This window comes from Aspergillus nomiae (assembly GCF_001204775.2).
Source record: "Aspergillus nomiae NRRL 13137 chromosome Unknown contig00366, whole genome shotgun sequence".
NCBI lineage: Eukaryota > Fungi > Ascomycota > Eurotiomycetes > Eurotiales > Aspergillaceae > Aspergillus > Aspergillus nomiae.
Window position 1 is genome coordinate 1 of NW_015378421.1, and position 17,308 is coordinate 17,308.

General features: G+C 47.1%; 5 protein-coding genes across 5 annotated transcripts; 2 read left to right on the forward strand and 3 right to left on the reverse strand.

Annotated features, from left to right (window-relative positions):
* Positions 1–4,227: 4,227 nt before the first annotated feature.
* ANOM_010241 (serine/threonine protein kinase SAT4) lies at positions 4,228–5,832 on the forward strand (the record flags this gene model as incomplete). The annotated part of the gene is made up of 1 exon (XM_015555497.1): positions 4,228–5,832. The coding sequence occupies one exon, from the start codon at positions 4,228–4,230 to the stop codon at positions 5,830–5,832; it is 1,605 nt and encodes a 534-aa protein (XP_015403143.1).
* A 2,787-nt stretch (positions 5,833–8,619) lies between these two features.
* ANOM_010242 (amphiphysin-like protein RVS161) lies at positions 8,620–9,905 on the forward strand (the record flags this gene model as incomplete). The annotated part of the gene is made up of 6 exons (XM_015555498.1): positions 8,620–8,793; positions 8,869–8,919; positions 9,017–9,062; positions 9,120–9,193; positions 9,249–9,396; positions 9,452–9,905. The coding sequence occupies exons 1-6, from the start codon at positions 8,781–8,783 to the stop codon at positions 9,903–9,905; spliced, it is 786 nt and encodes a 261-aa protein (XP_015403144.1). The 5' UTR covers positions 8,620–8,780.
* A 417-nt stretch (positions 9,906–10,322) lies between these two features.
* Positions 10,323–11,096, reverse strand: ANOM_010243 (aminoacyl-tRNA hydrolase; the record flags this gene model as incomplete). Its single annotated transcript, XM_015555499.1, has 1 exon — positions 10,323–11,096. One exon carries the CDS (start codon positions 11,094–11,096, stop codon positions 10,323–10,325), a length of 774 nt encoding a protein of 257 aa, XP_015403145.1.
* A 1,475-nt stretch (positions 11,097–12,571) lies between these two features.
* ANOM_010244 (uncharacterized protein) lies at positions 12,572–14,591 on the reverse strand (the record flags this gene model as incomplete). The annotated part of the gene is made up of 2 exons (XM_015555500.1): positions 12,572–14,459; positions 14,545–14,591. The coding sequence occupies 2 exons, from the start codon at positions 14,589–14,591 to the stop codon at positions 12,572–12,574; spliced, it is 1,935 nt and encodes a 644-aa protein (XP_015403139.1).
* Positions 14,592–14,910: 319 nt separating this feature from the next.
* ANOM_010245 (glycine--tRNA ligase) lies at positions 14,911–17,180 on the reverse strand (the record flags this gene model as incomplete). Its single annotated transcript, XM_015555501.1, has 2 exons — positions 14,911–15,374; positions 15,438–17,180. 2 exons carry the CDS (start codon positions 17,178–17,180, stop codon positions 14,991–14,993), a joined length of 2,127 nt encoding a protein of 708 aa, XP_015403140.1. The 3' UTR covers positions 14,911–14,990.
* Positions 17,181–17,308: the final 128 nt, after the last annotated feature.

The window sequence follows — 17,308 nt, forward strand, 5'->3', positions numbered from 1 at the left end:
AAAAAAAAAAAGAAGAGAGAGAGAGAGAATAAAAGAAAATAAAACCATTGTACCGACACAGTGAGGGTTTTCCCGACAACGGAAAGTCTCCTGGTTTTAATCCTCCACCCGGACCAATCGTTCAACTGATAGTACACAACTATCACCCTAGATGGATTGAATATTGTCGCTTTCATATGGGAAGACTTGTGGAGTGGTTTAATATGGCAAATTAAGACTTTGAGGAAGTCCATCCACAAATGATACCTACAGAGTTGTATTCCCCGCTTTTGACTCCCACCCCTGAGCAAGAAAGTACACCGCGAGCGGTGTCCAGGAGTGCATATTTTGTGTGCGGTCATGGAAGCATGTAGTGAACGGTAAGAGAATTATAAAGACCTGTCGGCTTTTAAGTTGACCTGGGCTCTTTTTATCTGTATCCTATCCCCATTCGCTTAGGTTGTTTGACCTGGCGGTGAGCCAGACCCCGTCACATACAATTTGAACGAACACTTCTATAATTCAGTCCCTACTCCAAGAACCAAGGCAATAATAGCTGGGGTTTGACCGACTCGTCAAACTCAAACCATCGGGTGACCAGGATGTGTGCTGTGGATCATGGAATATATCGAGTAATATCAAATGTTAAAGACCAACAGTAACGGGTACCCGCACCCATCGGAAACGGATGGGTTGATTTCCGAGATTAACGCATCTTTTCTTTTCTAATCACTCATAAACAATTCGAGCCATCCAGTCCATTCCAATTTAATACGGTATCTATATGCAGTAAGATAGCCGCGGTATCGGAGATCAGTTCAACCCATTGGTAATCTGGCATATTGAGGAGTTTTGAGGGGGGGAGGGAAATAAAATAATACCCTCTTACAGGCATAATAAGGATTAACTCTGGATATGAGAGACGCACTTCGTGTCAGTTGCAGTAGTACTAAGGCAACTAGCGTGGTACAGTACAGATTCCATCGGGAATGCCCCACTCACCATGATGCAGCGTGGTAAGTAATTTTAGATGGACCGTTTTCTTTACCCTAGCTTTTTCTTCTGGTCCGTGATTGGCCTCAAAAATCCCTCGTGCATTTCTTGATAATGCCGGTCGATTTACGTCAGTTGTATAGGTTAGGGTTAGGTACCATCTCCTACCGCTGTTGAGGGGAGATTAGAGGACGAAAGAAAGGGAACAGTATCTCGCTCCAAGCTCAGTTGGCCAACCCTAGGTAGGAATTTGCAATTAAAAGTACAAATGCATAGATACAGATTGGTTCTCTACGAAGATCTGTGCAGCTATTAGGTTTGGATCATGCTCCAAGACACTCCGGGGACGGCAGCCACAGCCGAGGTCCGGAGTACTAGCTCTAATAAGCCCACGTCGTCTGTTCCGGAGCATTGGTACGGATATACGAAGCCTGCTGATGTAGCATTGTAAACAGTTACGCATACCTTCCCATGCCAAAATTGTCAAAATAAATATTGATCCTCACGTGGCTCGAGGTGTTTAGGTAGGCATGTTTGGCGGTCGATGACGTTTCGGAAGGAAAAATGAATGGGGGAAATAAAAGGAAATGATAACAATAGTAGTAGTCGTAGATAGATCGATAAGAGTTGTCAATGATAGCCTTAGCACTCGGTCGTCAATTCACCTTGACATCTGCTGACCCCCACGCGGATCCTCAAGTAGAAAGCCAAAAAGGGCCATGTGCATGAGAAATAGTCGCTTCCAGTTCATAATTTGGTAGAGAAACTCATGATCTGATCACAAACCAAAGCTCGAAGTTAAGACAAAACCATCAACAGCTCCAAAATATACCCATTAACCTCCTCAAGTGAGGTAATCGCCACGAGAAAATCTGACCATTTCTCCACCACTGACTAGTAATATCTAGAAAGAATGTTGTCATAGCACATCGGTGTCTTAGGCAAGCGAAGTCTGATGTGCAAGCTTCAGCCCTGTCATGGCCGGAAAGACTGTAAAACTGTCAATGTACCCGTTAGTTGATCCCACAGGATGTATTTGGCCTATGGAATAAGTACTATAATCCAGAGAAAAGGGCAGTCAAGGCAGAAAGAGTAGAGAATCAAACCGTGCATTGGCATTGGCCGTATTATATGTAACTGGTGGGTGAAACCCCGAAAAAGGGTCGATCCCTAACACCGTGGACCCTATATTAGTTGTCTAGTGACGTTGGCTGTCGACTATCTCATTAGTAGCCCACTTCCAGGTCCTCTCTTTCATTACCCCTCATTGTGTGGATGACGAGGGTTTTGTTTTATCAAGCCATTTAGGCAAACCGCCACACACAAAGGGAACTAAGTACGGAGTAAGGTAAGCCAGAGTAATAATGTGACGCTTTCCCGTAGTTCTACCTAAACTCGTCCAGCCACCCAAGCCATCGGCTTCCGTTGTGAATGATGTGCGGGGACAGCATACCCATATGATCCATAGGACTGCAGAATGCACAGCCTCAGTCTGACTTAAACTCCCGAGATTGACTAATATCCTATGCGGGTCGCATTTGTTTGGTAATTGCCAGTGTCACCTTGTCCAGATGAGCCAGACAAAGCGGAGGCGAGCGTAAAGCCATCAATGGATGGACGTCATCCGACTGATCTTCAAGAGACAAGGTCGTAAAGAAATGAAAAATCAAAACATGAAACAACGATCAGTAATTACTGATGACTCAGGAGAAGTGAGCAACTCTAGTATCTTTCTAACAGTCCTTCTCCAGACAACCAAGTGCCTAAAAGAAAAATAGGGTTAAAAAATACATAAATACATATTAAATAGTGAAAGAGAAATGCATGAGGCTTCTACCCTCATATAATACTAACTAATCTGCGGAGCGTTTACTTTACTACTGAGTAACCTGAAGGATGAGGAAGCCACTTTGGTTTTCTTACATCTTGTCCAACGCACTCCTACCTGGTATGTAGAATTAGTCTGCAGTACTACCTAGGTACATACATATACATACATTGTTAGTCAGTGGCAGCACTGAGTGATTTGTCTCGTCCACTCTTCACCTCCATCGTCCCGTTGTCCGATTGTCGGGGAATGACTTTCATAGATACGTTGTTACTTGAGAGGAACAGTCAGTACAGAGTAGTTTTTAGAAATAGAATCAGGAAATCTGTGTAAGGTAATGACAACCCTGTAAAATTCAAGGTAGTGGCTCCAATGGGATACTATATTCACATAATCATGGTGGGTACTCATATACATAGACACTCTGTATAATACATACATACTATACAGCCATTTCCCACAGTGAAGAGATGTGGCTGCAGTTGTATGATACCATACCATCACAAGACGATACCGACAATGCGTCCCATCGGCGAGGCCTGCGAACGGAGGGTTAGTAAATTTCCAGCAAAAATCATCCATCTGATTACTCGATTCTGACAAAAAAAAGAGGGCTTCGGCTCCATTAGGTATTAGCCTCTTACTTCCACAACCGGCAACAAGAAAGTCTCTTCCAATCCCCTTTGTAACCCCAACACAAGGCGTACCCATAGGCACTGATTCCCACCATAATATAAAAAAAATACAATTTGAGGCAAGAAAAAGACTGGTCGCTTTATTATAGGAAGCTAAAGGGACGCCCACCCATACTTTCAATATTACTTTACATTACTTTGGTATCATCTAGAAGCTCCGGACTACTATTTCAACCTGGACTTTCCCCCGGCAGGCAACTGCATTCTCACAAGAGACTCTCGCTCGGTACTATACCTCTACTACAGTGCTACTACTACTACGGAGTATTTTAATTTCTTGGATTACTGCCTATCTCTCCTGCCCCAACTGGAATTTTAGAGCTACATAAGAGTCCAGTCTCATTCTGTGGTTCTCAGTGTGGTACCGTCCCATCTGGACATTCCGTGCCTTGCTGCGCTAATTTTTCCTTTTTATTTTATTTTATTTTTTTTCTCGTTTTTTTCCCCTTCCCCTTCCTCGCCCGCCCACTTTTAAGTCAGTTTCGTCACTTTTCAGGGAGACCGTCGCCTCAGGCCACCACCGGTCACCGGGGGCCACCGCACCTCTTTTTTGCCGTCTTCCTCGCCCCCTCCTCTTCCTCTCTCAATTCACTTCCAACCTCTAAACCTCTTCAATAACAATCTTTTGGAGCCTCTTCAGCTTCGTGCTGTAGGCGTTTATTCTCCTACCTTGTCACGGGGGCAACCTTTGTCACTCTCGTCCTCCGTGTACATTACAATTAGTTACCGCACATGACTCCACAATCTGCTTCACCTGTACCTTCCGCAGTCTCCTCCGCCGCAGCGTCACAGATATCGTACGATCCTCGAGATGGAGAGCCCTCGGTAACACGCGCTCTTGCGGGCATGAATCTGTCCGCAGCGAACGGGGATGTTCTCCCCACGCCCCCTCCGCCTGCGAAAACTGCCAGGCCGACTATGGCAAATCGCATCTCTCGTATGTTTTCCAACACAGGGAAGACAACTTCAAAGGAGCCGGATACCCACCGTGACTTTTCAGACAGCAGCACAGACAGCGTAAAGCCACCTAGTAATGGCAGCGGGAGGCAGTCTAAGCCTACTTCTAGGCCTTCTTCCAGAGCTCCATCGCGACAGACTTCTACGAAGGAGGACAACGAGAGAAAGCCAAAGTCTAGCAGTGGAAAGGATCAAAGAGAATCATCTGCAGCAGCACACAAGCGGTTCGAAGCATTGCCAGACCACGCCCACTGCCATCACCTTAAGAGTACACGGCGGCAGGAAAAATTGACAGACCTCCTTCGGGACATGCTTGGCGGCGGCAGGAAGAAAGACGATCATGTCGATGATCAGCAGCTATCACTCATGTCGACATGGATTGACCAGTTCAAGAATGAACGCGACAAGTTAGCCGCCGATAAAAAGGGTGGTCCCAACGCTACGGCTTCGTTAGTCGATAAATATGGTAAATGCCAGGAGATCGTCGGACGGGGCGCATTCGGCATCGTCCGAATCTCTCACAAAGTCGATCCCAAAGATTCCAGGGTCGAACAACTATATGCTGTCAAAGAATTTCGCCGTCGTCCTCAAGAGACCAGCAAGAAATACCAAAAACGTCTAACCTCCGAGTTTTGTATATCCTCATCTCTTCGCCATCCGAATGTCATCCACACCCTCGACCTCTTGCAGGATGCTAAGGGCGATTATTGCGAAGTAATGGAATATTGTGCCGGTGGCGATCTCTACACCCTTGTGCTGGCCGCAGGAAAACTGGAAGTTGCCGAGGCCGATTGCTTCTTCAAGCAGCTCATGCGTGGTGTTGAATACATGCACGAAATGGGCGTGGCTCATCGTGATCTTAAGCCAGAAAATCTGTTGTTGACTACTCATGGTGCGCTCAAAATTACCGATTTCGGAAATGGGGAGTGTTTCCGCATGGCTTGGGAAAAGGAAGCACACATGACAGCAGGACTTTGCGGCTCCGCTCCATATATAGCTCCTGAGGAATATATCGAAAGGGAATTTGATCCGAGGGCAGTCGATCTGTGGGCCACTGGTGTAATCTATATGGCAATGAGGACAGGGCGTCATCTATGGAGGGTAGCCCGCAAAGACGAAGATGAATTCTACCAAAGATACTTGGAGGGTCGAAAGCATGAAGATGGTTACGCTCCCATTGAGACTCTGCATCGGGTAAGCGCTGATAATAGTCTATTTGGTGCGTCTAAGCTTACGGATGGCTCGCAGGCTCGTTGTCGGAACGTGATTTATTCCATCCTTGATCCAAACCCTTCTCGTCGTATCAACGCCTCGCAGGTCCTCAAATCCGAATGGGTTCGCGAGATCAAATTGTGCAAGGCTGGCGAGGAGGGATTCTGATCTAGTCAGTGTCTTGCCCTTGAGGCTTTGATTTTCGCAGATAGTGTATCCCTAGGGGGCAGAGCCTGGGCGGATTTTGAACATTGGCCTGGACTCTGTCCCTCTCGTGGTAGTCTGCCTCTGTATGCCTAGTTTTGTGATAAAACCGGGTGGCTCATCTGTTTATCCCATTTCCTTGGGGTTTTAGACCTTCTTCACCTGTTTCATAAAAAGGAGGTCCTTTTGCTTTCTATACCGGCGCATGTCTTACCAGCCTGCTAGCTTAAGGGCTTAGTTTGTTTTTATGTTTTTCACGCTAATGCAACGAAGAGTCATGACCTTGAGCTCCTTCTCTTTCCTTCCTTCTTTCCTTCGTCTTTGTCTTTGCATTTGTTAATCATATATGTTGTATCTCCATCATTCTACTTATCCGGCATGCAGAGTTCAGCGACAGCCTTTCGCCTTTTCTATTTCTGGGTTCTTGGCTGACAGATAAGTTGATGTTACTGACCTACTAGCTCATCTAATTAGGTCGCTATGGAGCTAAGGGCACGTTTAGTTTCCCGGTTGGGTTCCGCTGATTCTGCAATTTATCAATCAGATTGTTTATAAAAGGGCGTTTCATATTTTGTCAGTTATAGCGAACTGCATATCTGTGGGACTGTCTCGTTCATTTGTACTCGGGGTTTGGGCACTTATTATTTGGATACCCTTTGACACTATTTGTTTCAATGCTATTCTTGTCGGAGTTTTTATAACTTGATGTATCTTTGCTGGTCGTAAACAAGGCTAGCCACTCTCTCCCCCTTTTTAGTTGCATATTAATATATTATAATGAAATCTGTTGAAATTCCACAAGAGTTCAAGGGAGTGATGGGGAGAACATGGGCTTTCAGTGGAGCAGCACACTAATGCCTATGTCGTCTCCCATCATGTGATGCGTCGTGTCTCCTTGCCTTAGACTGCAGGACAGAGGCATAGCGAGGTATAGTCTAGTATTTGCCAAGGTATCACTGTCGCTGGAAACGCCAATTCAGTTGCTATTCTGTGGCCAGAATCTGGATGGCATTGGCCTAGTGAAACACTTCAATGCCTACATTCCTGGTACCAACATGGGTTCATGTTACCCAACCTGTACTAAACCTTGACTTGGTTCGGTGAGCTTTTCGGCTATGCTCTTTTAGTAGAACCACGGTACTTCTTCCTCATGCAAGGCAATATCCTCTTTTGTATCCCCTCCTCTTCTTGTGGGGCCTCTGCGACAGCTGCGATGTGTATGTACATGTCTTAGCAGTGAAGTTATGTCTTCTTTAAACTAGCTTCAGAGACACAATTACATAGAACTTTAGGTATGTTTTGATTCCTTTTCTTCTGTGCTGAGTGACCATGCATAATATATATTGATGTTATTATATCCGTATATTCATTTGATTACCCCTTTCCCTGGCTGGATTATAAACGGCTAGATTCAGAAGTTCCAAAAACGTGCATCTTCTATAGTTAGTTGAATAGTTGCAGTCACGGTTATTCACCACTATCTATACCCCTACAAGTAACAGCACCATGAAGTCACCATCTATAATTTTGGAGTACCCGGCCAGAAAGCATTCCGCAGAGAAAGAGCCCTCACACCTCCCTTTCACCAACCGCCATTGTAGCTTCTGCCTAGTACCCTGACCTACCTTGTGCAAGATCATCGGCGTCTAGCCATTTGAAATCGACGACGGTTCCAGGCCAAGCTTGCTTGGCACTCCGTGCAGACCGAAAAGTGCGAGAGATTACTCAATAAGAATGTCCAGAGTACTGCGTACCATACATGGTTTTCTTGTTGTGTGAATTGGTCTTTCTTGGCGCCTAGTCCATTTTGCTTTTTCCTTGCATTGGAATTCCTTGGCATTATGCCCTAATGCATGTATGGACCTCGAGAAAGGTTATGGTTGTGTGGTGGTAACAGGCAGCATGATTCTCAAGGATCCCAGGATCCACAATCCACAATCCACATTGGAAGGGCGTGGTTGAAATGTGAGAATTAAATACCAGTATTTTCATTGAGCGAGACTCATAGTACTCGTTTGGTCCGGAAGACCATATCAACTTGCAGGTCCATCTGATCTAAGGCTTAACCGCTCATTTAGGGCTTAGTCAAAAGTCACAGTTAACTACATGGTGGTGGTGCTTTTCGAACGCAGTAGTCGTATGTATAAGCTTTGCTTGGTGTAGGACTCTTAACTAGACTTATCTTCTGTCATCCCGATCCATTGCACTTCTATGTGGTTGCTATCATCCATGCGTGCACAATCCTGAAGGGTTGGTATCATACTGATACTCAATAGATCACAACCAAAGCCTAGGTTCACGGTGCGAATTTGTTACACTGAGGATGTTACAGCGTAACAGTCCATTTCAAGAGAAAAGAGAAGTTTCTCTGAAGTCGTGCAAGATCCGGAGGAAGGTAGTAACATGGAGGGCTTATAGGTCTTCACACTCATCACCGGGTAGAGTTACGGTATTTGAGGATGTCACTCTGAATTAGAAGAGATCGAATTGACATCACCATCCTTGTGTATCGGATCCAAGTTTCAATACATGACGTTAGAGGAGACAGTCGATAAGGATTTAATACCGTATCGTATCAAGCTACATGTAATTACCGATACAGTACTCTTCTTCTATAGGGCTGGAGAAAACGTCTCCTGATAATCACTGTATGAGTGTACATACATACACAGCCACACACATAGCCACATTAGAGGGAATCCCCCCCGAAGTCCCGCATTGCCAGCCCTGTGACAGTCACCTCTGTCTTTTCGAACATTCAACCCTATCGTCAACTAATATTCCGCCAGACAATCCAGGCATTTTCTCGTTGCGTACATTACCTGCACATATCCTATCAAAATCCTCACCGCCATCACTTGCTTCATTGCCTACAGTAGTACTCAGTCGGTTCTGCCTGCTTAGCCGTCATCATGTCCTGGGCCGGTGCGCAAAGCTTCCTAAGTCCCTTATCTCTACATATGTTAGGTTAAGTGCTGATATGCAGTCTGTGAATCTTAGGGTTCAAGAAGAATGTCAACCGTGCTACCACCCAAGTCATGATGAAGACGGGTATGTACATTACTATATATAGCCCCGCGGCTCGAGACGACCAAGTGACTGTTGATATGAGCGGTACTCAGTTGCTGATATAGTATAACCTGTACAGGTCATGTGGAGAGGACAAACGATCGTGACTATGAAATCGAAGAACGGTAATGGCATCGAGAGACCTGGCATAAGCTAAGCCAGTCACTGATGGGATCCCATAGGCGATACCGGACCATGGAAGCTGCTGCCAACCGTCTACAAAAAGAAGCTAAAGGCTATCTAGATTCATTACGAGGTAGGGTTCTTACTCGTTCAAATGGAGCGAAATGCTAAGTCCTTGGTTGTGACAGCAATGACTGCCTCCCAGATGCGTATTGCGGAGACAATCGATGCCTTCTACGGTGATGCTGGAACGCGCGATGGTGTGAGCAGGAGCTACAAACAGGCTGTGGAAGATCTGGATGCCGAAACAATAAAAGCCTTGGATGGGCCATACAGGTGTGTGACATCTTAATATTAGAAATTCCATAGCTGCCGCTAACTGGTTTATTAGAACTACCGTTCTTGAACCGATCTCGCGCTTTTGCGCCTACTTCCCTGACATCAATGAGTGCATCAAGAAACGCAATCACAAGTTACTCGACTATGATTCTATGCGAGCCAAGGTGAAGAAGTTGGTCGAGAAGCCAGACAAGGACGCTACAAAGCTTCCCAGGGCGGAGCGCGAAACTGAAATTGCTAAGCAAGCATACGAACAGTTGAATGAACAACTTTTCACCGAACTCCCGCAACTTATCGACCTGCGTGTACCTTATCTGGATCCTAGCTTTGAGGCTTTGGTCAAGATCCAACTGCGTTTCTGTGCTGAGGCATACTCTCGCATGGCACAAGTGCAACAATACCTTGACGCGGAAACAAGAGACCAGTATGCTCGGGGCGACTTGGATAACAAGGTAGAAGAAGTATTGCAAGAGATTCGTGATTTGAGTATAGCGGGAACTGTTTGATATGTGAAATTAGTTATTTAGTTATATCATTGCTGGCCTGTTTATCATTTGCTCTACAGAACTAATGCTGTCGAGGCTTGCCTACGGGTCTGTTATCTCGCTTGCCCAAGGGTCTCTAGGCCTAGGAGTCAGTACATATTATGTCAAATTTTCTTGACCAGTAGGATAAGAGAAGCAGAGTGTGTATACTAGTTAAAAGCAGATACGCCCAAGCCCTGATGGTAATGGCTCCGAATTTTGGAATGTTGCAGCATATGGACAAGTAAACAAGCCTTTTCAGTGAAATTTTCAGGCATTGCTGGCGCAATCTGTGTCTTAATGTACTATTTTGGGTATCTGTCTATATGGTTCTATTTATCTGTACAATATTTTAGCCTCATCGACTGCTGTATAGCTCACCACAGTTATTCACGAATATCACAGCGCGCTACCATCACGGTATATTTCATCTGCTAAGATGTCCAACACCGGTCCAGCTGCCGCACGTACTGCAGCCATCTCAGTGTTGTTCATTTCCGTGAGAACATAGTCTGCAACATCGCCTCGATCTCGGGTTGATGGACGACCGATCCCGACGCCTATTCGCAATACAGAAAGGTCTTCATGCGAACGATTTTCGCCAGGACTTGTACGCGGTGGGTACAAGCCTTTTCCTCGTAGACTCTCCATGATGCTGATCAACCCTCGATGGCCGCGCAAACTGGCCTTTTCAGGCCCACCCCGTTTTACTCGGACTTTTCCCAAGGGCGCCTCCAGTTCATCGTGGAGGATCACCAGGGTGGGAGCTAAGGATCTCAGCAACTGAGGATCAGTGCCACGACGCTGCCATTCGGGGTTCTCAAGATCTGCAGCCTCGGTCGTCTTAGAGAGCGCCACATTTCCCTGCATGACCACCTTCCCCAATATCTCGGTCTGTGTTGTAGATATCCAGTTCTTCAATTGTCGAACAAGCTTCGAACCCGACTCATTCATGTACGATGGGCTATACCACGTCCGATAAAACAAGGGCCCGGCAGATGGCTGGTGTTTGGTGGAAACCAAGGGAAACCTGTTGGGTAGAAGAGGTATTAGGGCATCGAGGAGAATATGTCCAGCGCTGTGACGAGTTTGGCGGTAGGGACGGGGATTTCCAATTGACGCGATAAAGAGGAACCGGCGCGGAGTCTTCACTAGAGATATGTGGGTTGCCATCGAATATGGTATGTTTTGTTGGAACCGTGATATGATATGAATGGATATGGCCCCTTTGCGCCTTTCATTAAAATGTGTTGTGTTGGGTGTTGTCTTTCTAGGGTCCGATGTGAGGAAGCAGGTTTAAAAGGAATGACTCAGCGTTCGTGTTATGACTCTGTTAGGAGGACAGAACCAGTACACTATTAGAGTATGTAGATATACAAGTGAATAGGAAAAGTGTCGTTGTTTGTTTGATAGGCAATTAAATAATAGGGCAGGATTTGTTCTGGTTGCAACGGGAGATCGTCCGTGGATGGTTAAATTATACTCTTGTATTTTGACCAAAGTTGGCTTCTATCGTTACTCACCCATGTATTGAAAATAGATACAGTACAGTATTTGACGTATTGTATCTTTTGTCACTCGTATTCAGTTTCCTTGGTCACCATGTGAATCAAAGAGTCTAGGCTGGGCTCGATTAGGGCTGATCATGGCAGGAGATCTACGAAGTCCCTCGATGCACGGGACATAGAATTCGTATTGGAGAACAGACGATACTATAATACAGCTTAATCCTGGCCCAATGACGAAGCTGAGAAAACCCGCTTAAACATCGTCCATCAGACGCGTCCTCCTCACCAATGAAACGCCCCAGGTTCTTGATCTCGAGATCGGACCCGGTGACTGGGTGATCGAATCGAGTGCTTTACCTATATCCCAATGCCACCATCATTGCTTTCTACGTTGTATGTTTGGCTAGAGTCTCAGCATCTCCTTTCAGCCAGATGAAACCTTTGGCCTCATCCATATACGTGGCCTGTCCGCATTCGGGGGCATTCGACAACTGGGAATTCACCTATCAATAAGCGTTCACACAACTTGCACTGAGGGATTCGATCACAGATACAGATCCTGCATGCGACACTGTGACATACCCTAATTCTGATTCGTATGTAGAATTTTCTGGTCCACTTTGCGCTCCGCCGCCGAAGAGATTGGAAACCTAGACAATCTGATCAACCTGCAACCCAGCGCGCCTCGCACAGCAGGGTTTGTGCACATTCATACCCTGGAGCGCACGACGACAATAGGCCTCTCGTCAAAAGACGTTAGGCAAAATGGTCCTGATCGCTGCCTTCGAGGACCTGGAGTTTTATAATCCGAGGAGCTTTTGGCGATTTACGGGACTCTAGTTTATTAAATGGCCCATGTAGTGAAATAGTAACAGCACATATTTTTGTGTTTCTTCCTTTCTAATGTGTCAACATAGATGGCCAGTTGGCCGCAGATAAACCGTACAATCGTAGATGAAATGTCACATCAAAATCATTACCTTTAGATTCAGGTGGTATTTTCTTTTCTTTTTTTCTTCCCACCCAACTCCCATCCTTTTGTCGGTCCCGTACTTCCGTTTCGTAGAGCTTCCAGGCTGCATACCCAATACTGGCAGCACCTACTGTGTACTGACGAAAACAAAAGCCACAAGCAATGTTTTAGGTTGAACGGTCACCAAAAAGAACGCCTTGAAGAATTGCCTCGCCTTCGTCTTGACGCCAGTGACCTGTATCTGTCAGCTGTTGTTTCCACATAATCTGATCTCTCTCGGTGAGGTCCTCCCAGCGGCGTAGGCCCCCGTCAGGTGCATTATGATATGCCCTGTTCGTAGACTCTATGAGGATCTCGTTTGTATCGCGGTTGCGACGGACAACAATAGAGGTATGTGATAGAGACGCAGCGGAAGAGGATGGGTCGTTTGCTGCAAGATCGGTATCAAGGATTGAATCAATTGCATCTGCTGCTTGACGTGCATGAAGAAGATCACGTAGGGAGCGGTGATGTAGGGTGGGAACTGGCGACGAAAGTGTTGAGTGCATTGACATAGTGACTGATGGCACTGCTAAAGGATGCGACGCAGGTTGATGATATGGACGCGCGACGGCGACACGAATATCGGGGGGGAGCCATTCGGTGGCTCCGAGATATGGAGGCATAACACCCCTGATCTCGGTGAAAGCCTGAAGGAGGAAGCAGACAATGAAGATAGATAACAGAGCAGTCAGCCCACTGGCGAAGTTAGCCCAGGCATCCGAACTTCCTGGCATGACTAGGACATAGCGCGGTGAGCGACTGGAGGGCGGCGATGGGGCGAGTGGGAGCGTGTGTACGACAACGGTATTGCCCATACTGACGGAGGCAAGCTTGACATATTGTGGTGGCGTCTCAGGCCTAACTGGGTTCGGCGGAGGAATGAAAGAAGAGAAGCATATCTTTGTCATGGAGAATGGATGGACGTCGTGGAGGGTAGTGTAGGGACGTAGCTTCCCGTACCCTCCTCTCCTAGGGTTGTACTCGAGCGTCAGGACTTCGATAGATTGATCACTTCCCGAAACGGCAATGATGATTTGTTCCTGGTTCTCGAGATTTGAACCCAGATTGCACACATCCAGGCCAAGCCCAATCTTGATTGCTTTGCGGAGCTTCTTACGCCGGATGATGGTTGCAGATGACTTTGATTTCGGTGATAGCCTTTGCGACAAATCAAGAAGCACGAGCTCGCAGCCTTTACGGTCTGGTAAATTCTGAAGCAAAAGCAACATTGTGCGGGATAGGAAGCGCAAGGCTCGAAATTTGGGCCTGGGTTTGGTTGCTGCTTCAGACAAAGGCGTACTATATACGCAATGTACATCAGGTGATGCATTAGATCTCGTTGACGATGAGATCTGACAGGTGTACACGTCAGTGCCATTGGTATAGGCAACCTGGTATTTGCCATCGTCCAAATCCGCAATATCTACATCCTCAGCTTCCTCATCACTACCCAACCGTATCCTTCCCATGATATCCGATGTACTGGGTGTAGGAGTAACATGAAAAAGGACGATCTCTCCTGATGGAGCCAATCCAGTCGCAACCGCCGCTATACGCGGAGACTCGGCATCTTTCCACGGCGAGAGCCGCAATACTCTTTGATATGTGTCAGGACCGCCGGCCTTCTCTGTTCCTTTGGTGCGAAATAAAGATGTACGAGATAATGCAGTGGTCTTCTGGGAAACTTGAGTGTCAGTTTCCCTATATGGTTCTCTATTTGCGACTTCTTCGGTCGAATTATTCGTGAAAGATCTTTTTCGCGGGGGGTAATCAATCTCGAAAGACCTTAGATGTTGGTTATTGCCACGCTTTTGCTCAGCTACAGAGCTATTGATACCAGCAAAGGCAATAATAGAATCATCGCTTGCATGCGCCGTTGCCAATGAAGTAACGGAGTCTTCGTCGCGTGATAGTTCGATATCGACCACCTCGGAGATTTCGTTGCGTTTGGATGTGTCCAGCAGTGCCTGTTGTTGTGCCTCGAATATTAGCGCACCGACAATAACCAAAAGACTTTGGATTTAGAATATAGGGACAGAGCAATCTCGAATCATTGCCCCAGAAGGGATAGGGTGGCACTTGCGATTTTGTTCCCAACGCCGCTACGCCCTTCGCCGCCTCCGCCCGCGACAAGAAGAAAGCCATGATTGCGCGGGTCGAAATCAGCGGCAAAGAGAGGACATGATAGGGTCAATTTAGCCGAAGGAACGAGTGGCGCCATGATCGGGATGGACTACTCGTCCTGGACAAGGGAAGAGTTGAATGTGTATTCAGTACTAGCAAGGGAGGGAATCGAAGTTACAGGCCAAGTAAGCTACCGATGACGTTCGGCCCCGGATTTAATATAATTCAAACCAAACCTCTTGGCAGAGAAGGACTCCACCTACGTAAGATCTTACAATAAATGGATAAGGCAGTGACTTCATTCTGGAATGAAATCGAGAAGCAATGGGGAGAACTATGTAGAAATCATCATAATAGTTTTTGGCGGAGATCCGTAAAGATCTCGAACACTGTTCACCTCATTTCTAGTACAATTCTAATCTAATCAACTTCTTGTCCAGTAAACTCAGGCAGCCGCTTGCGAATATCTTCCCATGTCTCGTCGCCTTCCACCAAGGACTTGAGAGCCTGCAAAATCTCATCCTCGCTAGCACGGACCTGCTTAGTCGAGTCACGATCACGCAAGGTGAAGGTGTCGTCCTTCACCGACTGAAAATCAACTGTGATACCAAACGGCGTGCCAAGTTCGTCGTTGCGTGCGTAACGCTTTCCAATGCTAGCCGAGGAATCGTCAACCCGGTTGGAGATGCCCATGCGCCGCATCTTCATCATCAAACGATGTGACAGAGGACGGAAAGAAGCATGGTTCGAAAGAGGTACAATGAGAACCTTGGTAGGCGCAATTGCTGGTGGGAAGGACAAGACCTATATAATACAGATATTAGCGGGGACCAATTCAACGTACTACGGCGAAGGACAACAGCTTACACCACGCGCTTCATCACCCTCTCGGGACCAGTACACATGTTCGAGGGTACTGTACAAGATGCGGCCAATGCCAAATGATGGCTCAATGACGTTGGGCGTGTATTCACGGACATTCTCTATCCGTGTCCGCTTCTCGATCTTGATCAATTCCTTATCCAGCTCAACTCTGCCTGAGCCGACGCCCTCTACATCCACCTCAATCTTGCCTTGCTGCTCCAAATCGAGAGCCAACTTCTCACGGAATTCCTGAGAGAGCGCCTCGACGGCGGCTGCAACAGCCTTGCCGTCCTTCTTAAAGCGAGGGCCGAACTTCTTCTTGTCCAAGTCGACCTGCCATTCTTCAATTTTGAGGGGCTCAACTCGAGGCTCACGGACAACAAGAGGCGCCCCGGTCTTGTTCTTGTGCACAGTCAAGTCATAAGCACTGCGGTCGGCACAGCCAACACATTCAATCCAACCATAGCTGGTCTGCAGCTCGGCATCCCAGCAGTCAGCAGCGTAGTGAGCCATTTCATTAGCCATGTGTTGACGGAACCGGAGCTTCGCTGGGTCCACACCCAACTTGAGGAGGAAGAGCTGAATGCGGGCAAGGAAGTATCCGAGAGTTTCGTTGTCAACCAGACCGGATTCAATGGCTTTGCCGATGGTCATCTTCGTGGTTTGTGTGCTTCCAGACAGCTGCACATCACGGCTAAGCAAGGAAAGTTCGATGTCTTTCATTTCTTGAAAGCGAGAATGTTTTTTGCCTCCCTCTGGGTCCACATAGTGTTCAATCTCAGCCATGAGGAATTCGCGCACTCGCAGCAGACCGGCACGGGGCGAGATCTCATTCCGGAACGATTTGCCAATGGAGGCCGACGCAAAGGGCATTGACTGCTGGTTGAAGTCCAACAGCTTCTGGAAATTCAGGAACTGTCCCTGAGCGGTTTCAGGGCGAAGGTAGCCAGGCATATTGCTGCTAGGACCGATTGAAGTCTGGAACATCAAGTTGAATGCAACGGGGGGAAGAAGATTGCCATCGGTCGTCGGATTTCTGATATCGTACTTGGTGATGATTTGTTCCAGCTCCGGGCCGTCATAGTTGTCAATTTGCGCTAAAGTCTCCTCATACTCCTTGACGACAGCATCGTCTAACCGGACAGCCTTGGTCTCCTTAGCCTTTTTCTTCCTCTTTGCCTCCTTCTCTTCGTCCACGACAACCTTCTGGCCACGCGCTTCCTTGTCACCTTTCAGACGAGCCTCAAGGACCTCCTCTACCAGGTGGTCCGCGCGGAAGATCTCGCCGGTTTTGGGGTCTTTGCACATCCAGTCGGCAAATTTCTCGACATGTCCGCTAGTCTTGAGAATTTCATGCGGGGTCAGCATGGTGCAGTCAACCTCCAGCATGTCCTCCTCGAGCACGAAATGCTTCCGCCACAAATCGACAATATTGTTTATAAGAGCGCAACCAGGAGGGCCGTAGTCATATAGACCGGACACCCCTCCGTAGATCTCGAAGGAGGGGGTGTAAAAAAGTCGACGGCGGAGCATCGACTCCAAGACCGTACGGTCAATGACCTGACCGGTCTTGGTATTAACGGTCGCCATGATGGTGTTCTTCTTTTTAGAAACTTGGGCGGCTCGAAAGGTGACGGGGGAGGGTGAAAAAGATCGCGTGCCTATGGCGGGGTTCCAACGAGGAAATTGGAATTGGCGGCGGGGAAGAGGAAAGAGTCGAGCGAACGAAGAAGCCAATTGAGTCATCCACGTGAGCCGCACCGGTCGCAGTGGAACACCACACAGTTGAGTGGAAACAGAATCAAGGTATAAGATATAAGAAAGAAGGCGGAGGAAACAAAGCGAGAGAAAAAAAATCTATATATATATAATAA